Below are 12,302 nucleotides of genomic sequence, written 5' to 3' on the forward strand. Positions count from 1 at the left end.
GTCGCTCAGATGCTGCTGGAGTCAAGGTTCATATGCGGCACAGAACGCACCACGCTATCAACAGTCTACTCTTTTTGTTTCCATAGATGAAAATGCTCTGTTAAAATCGCAGTTGCCTTTATGTGATTATGGATTAATAGACGATGGATGTTTTAGCTAGTTCAGCTGCCCCAAGCCACCCTGTTAGTTTGTAGAAGCCTTTGGCGTGTATAGCTGTACTTCTACCGCAATCCGTTAGGCAGGCATTGGCAGATCTCAATCCGTGACTAAGGGCTCGCTTCGCACACCATGTCTCATTAGGCCCGCACCCCCCAGAGGCCCGGTAGTTGTACGCTCGTCAGGGAAGCTGGCTTACCTCTTGTAACTGACGTACAATACTACGGTGGGCGCGACAGTGAGCTGTGCCACCCTATCGCTGGACTTCGCCGACGGCTCGCATTCCACCGCTCCCAATGTGTATGGGCCCCTCGTAGCTGCCGAAGTGCTTTTGTGGCCCTTTGCTTTGGGCTAGTTCTGTCCCGTCCACGACAGGCAGCCGAAACGCATCTGATTGTTCTCCGGGTATCCAAATAGTAACATGTGCTCAGTGTACCCTGAAGCCTCAATGCAGCCCTTCTGGTTCGTACCTACTAGTATCCCAAGGAAACAACTCAGTTATGTACACCTGTTTCTGACCATGCTACCTGAAGCTACTTCCGGTCCTATTGGCTTCTTACCTCAAGGTACAGTTGGCAGAAAGAGACCAGTGCTATACGGCGCGACTTACACGCAGCTCAACTTGCGAAGTAGGATATTTCGTGAGTAGGAAGTGCTACTCCGTAGCCGTTTTAGGCCATCTCAGCAAGCTCTGCATTTGGATCACGGGCATCATCTGTGCATTCTTTCTGATGTGCCTTTCTGGCGTACAGATACTAGATTGGTGAAGCTGCGGTAGGGCAGGTGTTGACCTCAGATGCAGAGCTGCTGATGGCGCCGCCGGTCCAAATGAGCAAAGCCAGCGAACAGCAGCATACTTGAAGCGAATGGTGACACAACTGGGCGCGGGTTCTGTCGCGTCCATTGCTGATCATGGCGCACTTCCTGGCTCACAAGAGACACCTTGGGGTCAGAAATGATAGTGGGAGGCCAAACTACCGTTCTGGTTCGCACGACCATAGTCGCTCATTGTACCCTTTTCGCAGTGCGCCGATTCCGAATGGAACCAGAATCATCCAATAACATGCAGTACTGTCTTTTTGCTGCTTAAGCTCGAGGAGTCTTACGGGCTGTTTTCGGTTCTGAGTTTTGTTGATTGCGATGCAGAATCGGAACCAAGAGACGGGAATGGATGCATATCATACCGGTCCTGGTGCGCAGGACAAAGCATGATGTTCCCACCGCTCCGCTTGTACCGTTCCGATAGAGATCGGTCGTCTCGGAGCCTGAATCAATCAGCAGCGTATCCTCCTCTCGCAGCATCAGTGGAGAACTCGAAGATCCTCGCGTGCTGTTTCCGGTCCTGGCTTCATAGTTGCCTGCAGACCTGTTGGCCCGACTGTTGGAGTGTAGCGTCGAAAGAGTAGCAATAGCGCACTAGCGCAACCAGCTGGCCAGGTCTAGAACCCACCGTTATTAGCGTAGAGCTGGTTCGCGACCCCGCGTCATTTTAGGACCAACTGCCCCAATCCTCCTAAACTGCGCAAGAACTTTTCAAGACACGCCGAAGAGAAGCTGACCCGAGATTCATCTCACCAACCATGGGTTCGGAATCGGATCAGCAGCTCCCCTGACGACGTTCGCCCAACTCGAGCTCATCATGTCATCAACATTTCGCACCCGCAAACCAGCACTTGCTATATCTACCGTTACGCGGGACACTATTGTAGCTCAATGGACACTCCAGGAATATACCCTAGGAGTGTCCAGCAAGTTGCCCGAACCGAATTAGGCAGCTAGGCCTCCGACATGGCCCACACCAAGGCGCAGAAAGACAAGATTCGCAAGAGCGGCTTGTCGCTGCAGAACAAGACACAAGACCTCGGGCGGTACTGCGATGTCTTCAGCGCGCTCGTGTACTGGAACCCGACGCACGAGCGGTGAGAAACGGCGATGCACGTTCCGCGCGGGCAGCGGGAAGCGGACATGAACAGCATTGTATGTCGCTACATATCTTCCAGCTACTATTCCATCGAATTTATCCGACACATCTGACAGCAGCAGTTTCGTCGATCCGTCACCTCTCATGCGAGACCAAGCCCCGGCTGAGCGACAAGATCGAGCCGCCAAGTCAAAGCCGTCAATTTCGAGGCCCATTTGGGCGCCAACGACGATGCGAATGCGGATGGCGACATGGATGTTGACGCGGATGCCGAGTACGAAAGCGACCCCGAGTGTATTGTAGCAGTTCCAGCTGCCGCGGCGGAGCCTCTGTCTGTCTACGACATCATTCCCGATGAGGATGGCGGGACTGTTATTCTCCACAGCCCAGGAGACAGGTGGGCGTGAGGCAGCTGCCTTCACCGCAAGCGGCGCAAGGTAAGCATGATTGCCCTTACTGGTTGCGTGGCGCTAAACATGCTGCAGATGCCCGAGGTTGCCGATCGCCAGTGGAGTGGCAGCCCGCCCGCACCGGGTCCAGTCCGACAACGAATGCCACGCCGACCGCCGCGACGAATGCAGACCGACCAGCACCCACAAGATGCCCCGACCACGGCGCGATGGATGCGTCGCTGCAGAGAGATGTACGCTGGATTAGCCAGGTAGCGGCCAAAAGGCCCTTGACGCCGATCATGTCGATTCAACCACGACAATGCCCTCCCAGACTGGGGGCGGACGCTGCAAAGTCGTCCCCGGGCCGTCGAGGCGAATCTACGCAACATACGATGAGACGCGCGCCAGATTACTACAAGGACTAGCAGCACAAGTTGCAGCGGGGCACACTGGCCAAGAATATGGTGGTATTGCTGGAGGACCTCCGGACGAGTCTTAGCGGTATGGCGTTCGGGTGAAGACGTGGTACATGTTGATGCGCAATATATCACAAGCGGCAGCTTGTCTATGCTTACATTCTCCACGTTACTGTTATCCTCCTGCTCCCGCGACTCAGGGTGGAGCGACAAAGCCACTCCCTTCAAGTTAAATAGAACAACGAACAACGAACGAACGCCCGGCGTTCATTAATATGTGTGCATATCCCTGCTTCTCCCTGCGTGAAGGCTATCTTTTGTTATCATTCAATGATGGCAGATGCTTCCCCTACTGCCTTGATCAAGGCTTTTACGCAAGCACATGATCTGGTGGGCTACAGCCTTTGCACCGATAATGTTCATGACCGTTCCTCTTCTGATCCTTGCAATTGTCGTGTTCGCAAACGGGTGATGGGTTGGTTTTTTTCGTTACACTACGCCGTTTTTCAGTGTTTCCTTTCCTTCTGCCTGAGGCCGACTTACGTTGCAACACGTCCAAAGCTGATTCGCCATCGTGCCGCAGGGTCTTGACTTGATTGGCTTTGTTTAGAATCGAAGAGTGGCTATACGTAGATTCCCTTCTTGAAATCAATAGTGCACTCTAAGAAGATACTCTTGAAGTGGGACAACCTCGGGAACATCCTTGCCTTAAATATTCACCTGCATATGGACATCTAAAATGTTGAGGGTTGAACACTCCTGCACCAATAGCTACCTTGTTTCAATAGGCAAACTAATCAGGAGAAGGCAAGTGACGAGTCACTCGGTGAAGACTGGCCACAGTGACTAGCCTTATGGAAAGCCATGCTAACACGGACCGTTCAGGCGGTGACTAGGTGCCCCTTTTACCATGATGGGCAGCCCTGCACCCGAAAATGAAGTTGGTTGAACGAGTACTCGGCCCGGTACAGTAACGACCAGGTTAGATTATAAAGCAATATCACTGGCATGCTTGACCGAATAACGCGGGTGTGCAGCCAGGCACCAAGGACGCCAGAGGCAAGGTTGCTAGCACCGTCCAGGGTACCATCGATACCGCAGGTGGCATTGCCGAGGGTGCTACTGGAGCCGGCGGCGACGAGACCGCGGGTGATGCCGACGAGACTGTCGAGGGTGCTGAAGACCAAGCCGAAGAGCTTGGCGAGAAGGCCCCATCGAGGTCCCTAAGTTCGCCCTTCATCACGGTCAAGGCCGTCGACATATTCGAAGGCCCTCCACTGTGTCCAACGATAGCCAAGTCAAGGACCAGAATGGCAACATCCCCGGCAAGCTGGCCGAGAGCCAGGACTCATTCGGCAAGGAGATCAAGGCCATCGACGAGAAGGGCGTGCTGCTCGGCGAGGACAATGCCGTCCTGCATCAGGCCGATCTGGCGCCCGAGGGCACCGTCGACGACCGCACCCAGGACGAGACCCCCGAGACCCCCGAGGCCGCAATACCTAGGTCCGGGTCGCCGCCCACCAGGTCAACGCCGAGATATGCGACCTCGCGGGCCTCCTGGAGAAATTCATGGGCACCGTCACCAAAGCCCTCGAGATCGCTAAGCGCAAGCTCGAGGATATACAGTACGCCAAGAAGGAGCTCAACTCGCTTTCGGGCCTAGCGCAACATTGCTTCCAGATCATCGCGGCTGTAGGTTTGTTGCTCTCTGGTGTCTTGGGACTGTTCGGCAAGCTGCTGAACGCCCGTGGTCTCGATGGGTCGGTGAATGTTGTGCTCGGCGGACTGGGTCTGAACAAGGTCCTCGACGGTCTTGTTTTGGGTAGTGTTGTTGGTGCCATTACTGTGCAGGACAATAAGAAGGCCGGTGGCAAGAAGTACGTTTCTCACTCAATCCATTCATTTATCTTGAACAAATACAGACCTATGGATTGCAAGCATACGGTGCAAGGGTTGCTTCGATGGCGCATCACCAATTTGCCAAATTCTCTTGAAATTCCTATAATACTGTTCACAATTGTTCGCCGGTCGTAATGCTTGAGAACTGGCTTGGCTTCGTGGCTACTGCTGTGGGCCTGCAGCGATGAAGACCCTCAGTGGCCGTAAGTGACCTTTGAATATCTATGAAGCTCCATTCTCATTTTGGCAGTGTCAGATTCCATGCTTATGGTTCTGTCAGCTTGACACTGGACTGTACTGATAAGGGTATCAACAACGATTAGCAGCTGGATGAGCTCGATTCGAGCCACGAGACCAATTGCACATATGTTGCATTATATATTTCAGAATGTAGTTGCCGCAGCAGAGGCTCAAAAACTACGATCGATATCTGAGGCATGGGAACCGGGTATCTTGATGAACTAGCCCAAAGTGTCATGACTATGCTCCAAATAGCATATCTCAGCTCGTTACCGGAGACCAGGGATTAACTAGGTCCCAGATTTTCAGATCATTCATCGCTGTCGTTCTGATACCGGATCGCCCAAATCGCGGCCAACAGGTCTTCTAGCCCATAGCCAACGGAGATGACCTAATTTGTCAGAGTATTTATTTTCAAACCGGACAGACCACCACTCAGCAGTAGCATGTAGAGCCTAGGTACAGAAGAAGACGCCAGGCTTTGGCACACGTTATACCCATAGCATGATCTACGTCATCTCCCGACCATAGGTAACCAACCAACCAACAGCAGAGGCGCCATGGTCCATTGCGCCAAGGGTAAGCTGGAATGCTGCTGCTGCCACGCCAAGCATAGCCAGAACAATAGTGGCATCCTGACGCTGGTCGCGAAATTGCGGTCCATGTAATCGGACCCCCAATCAGCAGCCGTTACGGCCATGCCTACCTCCAGTGACGGTCAATCATCGTGTGCGAGAACACAATCGCAAGGCAAAGAGAGACTATGATCAACGCCACCAATATATACCCAGAAATAATTATGATCATAGTGAATTTAATTCTTCTAGGACGCCCATATTAGTGCTACGCTTTTGTCTTAAGGTGATGGGGTTTGCGGAATGATCAGCAGTGTTTAGCAATCGGCGTAACGGGAACCGATTCTAGTGCTGCTAATGGCTGCACACAACCTGGCTAGCTTGAGACGGTTAACTCCTTTGGCTAGCAATTGCCCCGCGTACAAGATGCTATGGGAGGATTCAGTGTTCGAAATAAATGGTCTCTTGAAGTCAGCTTTCAGAGGCTCTCTCTGCTAACAGCTTCCGGTATTGATTCGCAGTGGCTTGGATCCGCTGTCAACTGCACGAGCAAGTGAATGACGCCGAGACTACGTGACCAGTTTTCGAATCTTAGATCTTGCTAGTGACGAACTGAGCGAGATTCGCACAGCGTTATCTGAACAAGTTGCCTATGACGATAGCGACCTGATAACGCTAGCATAAGATCTGCCAGCCTCTAGTCATAGTGCAGTAGCAAATAAGGGTTCAAAGCTCTGCACTAAGAGTTCACAATAGTTCCCCCACTGCAGATACTGGGTACTAGTTTGTGCGTAGCCTTGCTTCTCCGTTTCGCTGCAAGTTGCGCTCTCCAGATGGACGGGAGCTAGTCTATATGCAACGTGATGATTGATTGCAACGAGGTACTTCCGGTCAGGCTCCTACTAGGTATGTTAGAGTGTTTCATTGCCTCGGTACGAGAAACCGGCAAGTCATCCTTTTTGGCGTCAATACATGGTGCGTTTGTACATCATCCGATTGCTTCTCATGATCGGCGCCTAGGCAAGAGTGTGATTCAATGATATCTGTCGTGGAAAGTGATCTTGAAAACAGTACTCCTGTCGCCGTCAGTGAGTGCAACTGGCCAAAGGTGCCCTTTTGGGTGAGTGAATGCTACCTCCACCAAGAGCTACTATGCCCCGCCTGTTTTGCGAAGTACTTATCAGCCAGAGCATTGTGGTCAATATATTCTCCGAAAGGTTCGAATGATAAATAGAAGTTATTACAGCAGCCGTTCCTGCCGCTAGCCAAACAGTAATCCTCAATCGCGTGCCAATAGATTGGGTGACGTAAAGACTTAAGAGCACGATGAGTTCGGGACGATCCGATCAGTGAGGCGTCACCACCCTGCAGATCGAGAGGCCGGTCTTGTAGACCCACAACCATTTAGAAGTACATAAGGATAGCAGTTGCGATCGGAAATTGATTCGCTGCTGGTATCTAATCGTTCCTAACCTCAGATTGAGGAAATGTATACCTCTATGACATTGTACGTGATACAATCTCTATCAATGAGTCAGCAGCATACACAGCCATGAAGGAGGCGACAAGAGTTTATCGCCAAATAACATCGGAACCATGTGTTCCACATTGCAACAAAAGCTTCGACGGCGTTGTTGGAGGCAGGCTCGATGGAAAACCAGTTGTGTTGGTGGACTGATCGGTATCGACAATGAGTGAAATCTACGATCCTGCTGACGTTTCATAGAACAGTCATTAAAGGTGAATTTAGAAACCAACCCCTCTTCGCCTCCTGGGCCATGTTTGTCCCTCTCTCTCTTTTTCCTCTTTCTCCCTTGCTTCCCTCTCGCTCCCTTTCTCGCTCCGCTCGCCCCCCTCTCGCCCATTCCTTCGCCCTCTCTCGTTCCTTCGTCTCTCTCGTTCCCTCGTCCCCTCGCCCTCCCGCCCTCTCTCGTCCCCTCTCTTGTTCCCTCTCTTGCTCCCTCTCTTGCTCCCTCTCGTTCTCTCCCTCTCGTTCTCTCCCTCTCACTCTCCTTCCAGTTCCCCTCGTTCCGCCTCTCTCTTTTCCCCTCCTTCGCTTCCCATCTCCTCTTGCTGCCACTACGCTTACCTACTTTACGCTCATTGTCTGATACCCCCTCACTCGTATTCCATCATTAGACTGCTCCACCGTCACATTGCCAGCCAACGAATATGCCCGCCGTCGCACGATGCGCTCAACGCCGACTTCGTGACTCGAATTCCCCAACAGTATCCGGTCGCAATCCCTACAACCTCGAGGCGCGACCGCCGCCATTTCGAGGCCACAACGGAGGCCACAACGGAACGACCGTCACATAGGAAACGTACCTGGTCATGCATGGCCAGGAAGCACCCTATCGGCGTTTGGACCTCCAAGACACAGGCAGTGGGGATTGCCTATAATACTACGCGGAGGATTCGATCTGAGGGCGCAAGGCCAGCGACTACCATGGTCCGGCTATCCATGCAACAGGACCAACGCAGGAGACTCTGCGAGCCACGGAAGAGTTCCAATTTAGCATTTGGCCCACCCACGCAATTGCTCCCAATACCAAGCGGCGGCCGGCTTTGGCCTACTGGCAGCGCCCGACGAAGACGTCGCATAACTCCTAACGAATGCACCATGGCCGACTTCTTGCGATTTGTTTCCTAGAGTATCCGAGCGCCTGCATTGATTGACTAGTGGCTATAAGTACGATGGGGCTTCTGTGTGCTCCATTTACCCCGGCCATTGCTCGCTAGTGAGACTTGTCGCGACCCATACGAGAGCCCTGCAGTAAGACCAGTCGCTCCACACCCAAATGGGTCGGTCAGAGCAGAAGCCGGCCCGAGGAGTCCAGGTAACTCTAATGCGACTTCCATTCTCTTGCCTCCAACATTGTGACGAAATAACAACAATGACAGCCCGGACGATGAACAATCGAGTACGGGGCGGTGACGCTCGAAGTCTCTTCGTTGGTTTTCTCTTCCCGTGCAGTGCCATACCCCGCAGCAGCGACGATTGACCGTCCCCGGATGCAGACATGACCGTGATGGCGGCTGATTGGGTTCCGACTACACGGACCGCAATTTCGCGTTCAGCAGAATGCCACTATCCGGCTAGGCTCGGCGTGGCAGCATTCCAGCTTACGCTTGGCGCAATGAACCATGCGCCTCTGCTGTTGGTTGGTTACCTACGGTCGGGAGAGAATAAGACTCGGCACGAGTCCCGCAAAGGAAACAACCGGAATGCCGCAGGTTGCTATGGCCTACCCAGCGCTTGCCTACCGATGCGGCCTAATAACTGCAGGCTTTCTCCCAGCGCAGCCAATCTCGGGGCACTCGGACCAGGCAAGGGACGCAGATACCCCGTTCGCAAGATGCAATCAAGATAGGAAACGAACTGGGCCAACAAAGAGCCTGAGCGTGCTGTAGCCAGATGCAAGACACAGAGCAACTGCTAAACTACATACCACCTCTGCGGCTGTCCCACAAGCCGAACGACCCATGCTCCCAGGACGTGTTTCCCTACCGGTTCGGCATGCCGAGCATGCTTGCACTCATTCCAGTCATGCCATTTTCTGTAACGATGCTGCATGATGACTGTTGGCTGACGGGGAACATCTGTGTCAAAAAACGAGCTATAAGACGTTAAGCGCAGTTCTACCTGAGCCGCCTACCAATAGCAGTGCCATGTCATGCCAAACCAGGCGTCATACCGAATCTCCAAGCTGAGTTCTCCGCATAAAATCTTCAACGTAGACGAGTTTACGCCCGCGCGAGACAAGGTGAGCACCACACGAAAATGGTGCAGTGGCCATGCTCTGTCCCGTCCTAGCTCGTTTAGCATCTTTGCCTTCACCAACTACCTCTTGAGGCGCAACAAGGTGGCATTGTACTGGCCAACACCTGCTGCACAGCATCTTGCCTGGATACTATCGCCAATCGCCAGCTGCCGACCTGCCGCATCGGATTTTGCTCACCTGATCGGATCCTACACCCAATGTGGGAGCTACAATGTGGAGACGTTCATGCGCATTCGAATGTTCCAATGAACGCCAAGGATGCGGAGGGCTTCCCCGCTCCTAGTTCAGGTATGTGACTGGCACGCCCTGGTGACGCATGCAAGGCGGATCCAGCGTCCAAGGGACACCTAAGCAAGGCCTAGCCCTTGGAACACAAGTACAAGCGAATGCAGAACAAGATGACTACATCTCTCGATCTCTCAGAGGTGCCGAATCACGGGCAAAGACACAGGTAAGTGGGCAAAATATACAATTGAACTTCTGCAACGCGCCTACGTCACGAAAAGTCCCGACGCACCGCGTCTCGTCAGCACTCCTAAAGCACATCTGCCGTATTGGTAAAGCACCCTGGTAAAGCGCCCTGGGCAAGACCGGATATGAGCCCGCTATGAAGGCCCAACATCACCAGCGACCTACTGATTGTTGTACATCTTGTCCTTGATTTTGCGAACCAACTTCCCAAAATCTTCCCCAAATAAGCGCAATCTCTGCTAGCGCAGCACAAGCGCTGACACACCATTGGAAATCGCACCACATTCGGTAGGAAGAGGGGCAACCCAACCCCCTCAAACACGCCTTCATTCGGACCGAGCAGGAGCTGGATCGCCGCTCACCCTTGGCCAGCAGCTCGCAACAGCAACCCTCGTCCGTCCGCCTTGCTAGCGCTGGCAATCGGCGCGAGGTTCCGTACCAGGATGAGGACTGGGAGCGCGCAGGCCTGTGAAAGCAGGTTGGAAGAGTTGCGACAGACGTGTCCACCATGGGCCACCACTTCGTCACACTGAAATCGTTTCGATAATGTAGTCCTTTCGATATGACCTCGCTCCATGACCCGTGTCACAACTTTCAGCCATCGGATGGAGTGGATTGACCATGCCGCTGCATCTCGTTTCGGTGATGCATGTTGTTACTGCTCGAATTTCGGTGATTGTCGGTTGCTCGGGCATTCCAAAGGGAGGAATGTGTCCCGACAGATTGGGTCGCCAAAGAAAGGGATGCAAGGGGGGCAAGTGGTCTTTATAACAGCAGGAAAGGTCCAACAAAATGGGCGGAGCATGGCGCTAAGTCGAGGTCAGCTGGTGCTAGCCCCACCCGACGGGCCAATGGGTGTTCGGCCTGTGCCCGCCAGCAGTCGAGCTGTTTAGGTCGTAGCTGCTTCGGGCATCGTGCCAGTGCGCGGACCGCTTTTGATTGTCATGTCACCCAATAGACATTGGATTTTGCTAATGATGCGCCTGGATGACATGTCGACCTTTTTTCCTGCTTTCGTGTTTACCATAATCAAGTTGATTGACTGCCACTGTCAGAGGGCAGTCACACTCGAAGTCGTCCGGAACGGTCTATCCGAGTCTAATGACCTTGGCGGGGTCAGACTTGAGAGAAGATAGCTGTCTCTGTAGCCTGTAGTCTCTGTAGTCTCTGTAGCGACCGAGCCACCACGAGCAAAAACGCAAGCCGCTTCAAGATGACTGTACCGTGCCTGACTTGTGCTACTCACTGCTTCGCACCATCTCAGCGTCGGGGTCGTCTCTACCTGCCATGCCATGAATAGCGGGGCCTCCTGGAAGTCTATGTTTACCGTGGCAGCTAGAAGCGACCTAGCATGTCGCGCAGAGCCTGAGGTTGAATCCCCATCCGCTGGCCCAAGGTTGAATTCGTATCCGTTTGGCCAGAAAAGCTGAACGGGAGCCGACAGTCGCATGGATTTGGCAAAGGTCTTTTCCTCTTGCTTGGGCTAGTTCAGTCCTTACGACATACCCAGCGTTCGAGGGCAGCCGAAATGCATATAGCCGTACCCGTATGTAGTTCCGGAGTAGCACGGGTCACTGTACGCCGAATCCCCCGTGCTGCTGTTCTGCTTCGTACTTTCCCGTACCTCTGGCTAAAACAAACTCGTTTTGCGTCATTTCCTGATGATGCTACCGAAAGCTACTTTGATATTCCAGGCTTCGTACCTCGAGGTCCAGTAACCAGAAGTGACCAGCGCGATACAGTACAGTATCCAACCTGCCATTTATGGGTTGATCATCTTGCGAAGCTACTGATTTCTCGATTAGGAAGTGCTTCTTGGTAGCCGGTCTAATCATGTTGCGTCCAATTCCATCCGGCGTGGTTATAGTCCCGTATGGGCCCCTCGTAGTTGCCGAAGTGCTTCTATGACTCTGCGGTTTGGGCTAGTTCGGTCCGTTCACGAGAGGTAGCAGAAACGCATCTGGTTGTTCTCCCAGGTACTCAAAATAGTAGCCTGCGCTCCTTGTACCCGAAAGCCTCAATGCAGCTCTCCTGGCTCGTACCTACCAGTATCATAGCTCAGCTATCTGCACCTGTTTCTGGCCATGCTACCTGAAGCGACTTCCGGTCCTATTGGGTTCGTACGTCAAGGTACAGTCGTCAAAAGAGACCGGTGCAGTACTGACGGTGTGACTTATCTGTAGTTCATCTTGCGAAGCTAGACTCTCGATTAGTAAATGCTTTTTAGTAGTCGGTTCAAAGTTATCTCTCCAGCTCTGCGTTGTTAAGCGGCGGTAGGGCAGATGTCGACCTCAGGATGCCATGCTGCTGATGGCGCCGCCGGTAGTATCCAATTGTACCCTTATCGACGTGGTACGCCGATTCCGAATGAAGCCGGAATCATCCAGTAACATACAGTACAGTACTGTCTTTTGCTGCTTAAGCTCGAAGAGTCTCACGGGCTATTT

General features: G+C 53.0%; 2 protein-coding genes across 2 annotated transcripts; both read left to right on the forward strand.

Annotated features, from left to right (window-relative positions):
- Positions 1-1,944: 1,944 nt before the first annotated feature.
- Positions 1,945-2,484, forward strand: PG986_014338 (uncharacterized protein; the record flags this gene model as incomplete). The annotated part of the gene is made up of 2 exons (XM_066850560.1): positions 1,945-2,075; positions 2,253-2,484. 2 exons carry the CDS (start codon positions 1,945-1,947, stop codon positions 2,482-2,484), a joined length of 363 nt encoding a protein of 120 aa, XP_066692798.1.
- A 1,314-nt stretch (positions 2,485-3,798) lies between these two features.
- Positions 3,799-4,991, forward strand: PG986_014339 (uncharacterized protein; the record flags this gene model as incomplete). Its single annotated transcript, XM_066850561.1, has 5 exons — positions 3,799-3,825; positions 3,923-4,104; positions 4,179-4,332; positions 4,389-4,762; positions 4,967-4,991. The coding sequence occupies 5 exons, from the start codon at positions 3,799-3,801 to the stop codon at positions 4,989-4,991; spliced, it is 762 nt and encodes a 253-aa protein (XP_066692799.1).
- Positions 4,992-12,302: the final 7,311 nt, after the last annotated feature.

This window comes from Apiospora aurea (genome assembly GCF_038362705.1).
Source record: "Apiospora aurea strain CBS 24483 chromosome Unknown utg000010l_segment0_segment0, whole genome shotgun sequence".
In the NCBI taxonomy this organism is placed as follows: Eukaryota; Fungi; Ascomycota; class Sordariomycetes; order Amphisphaeriales; family Apiosporaceae; genus Apiospora; species Apiospora aurea.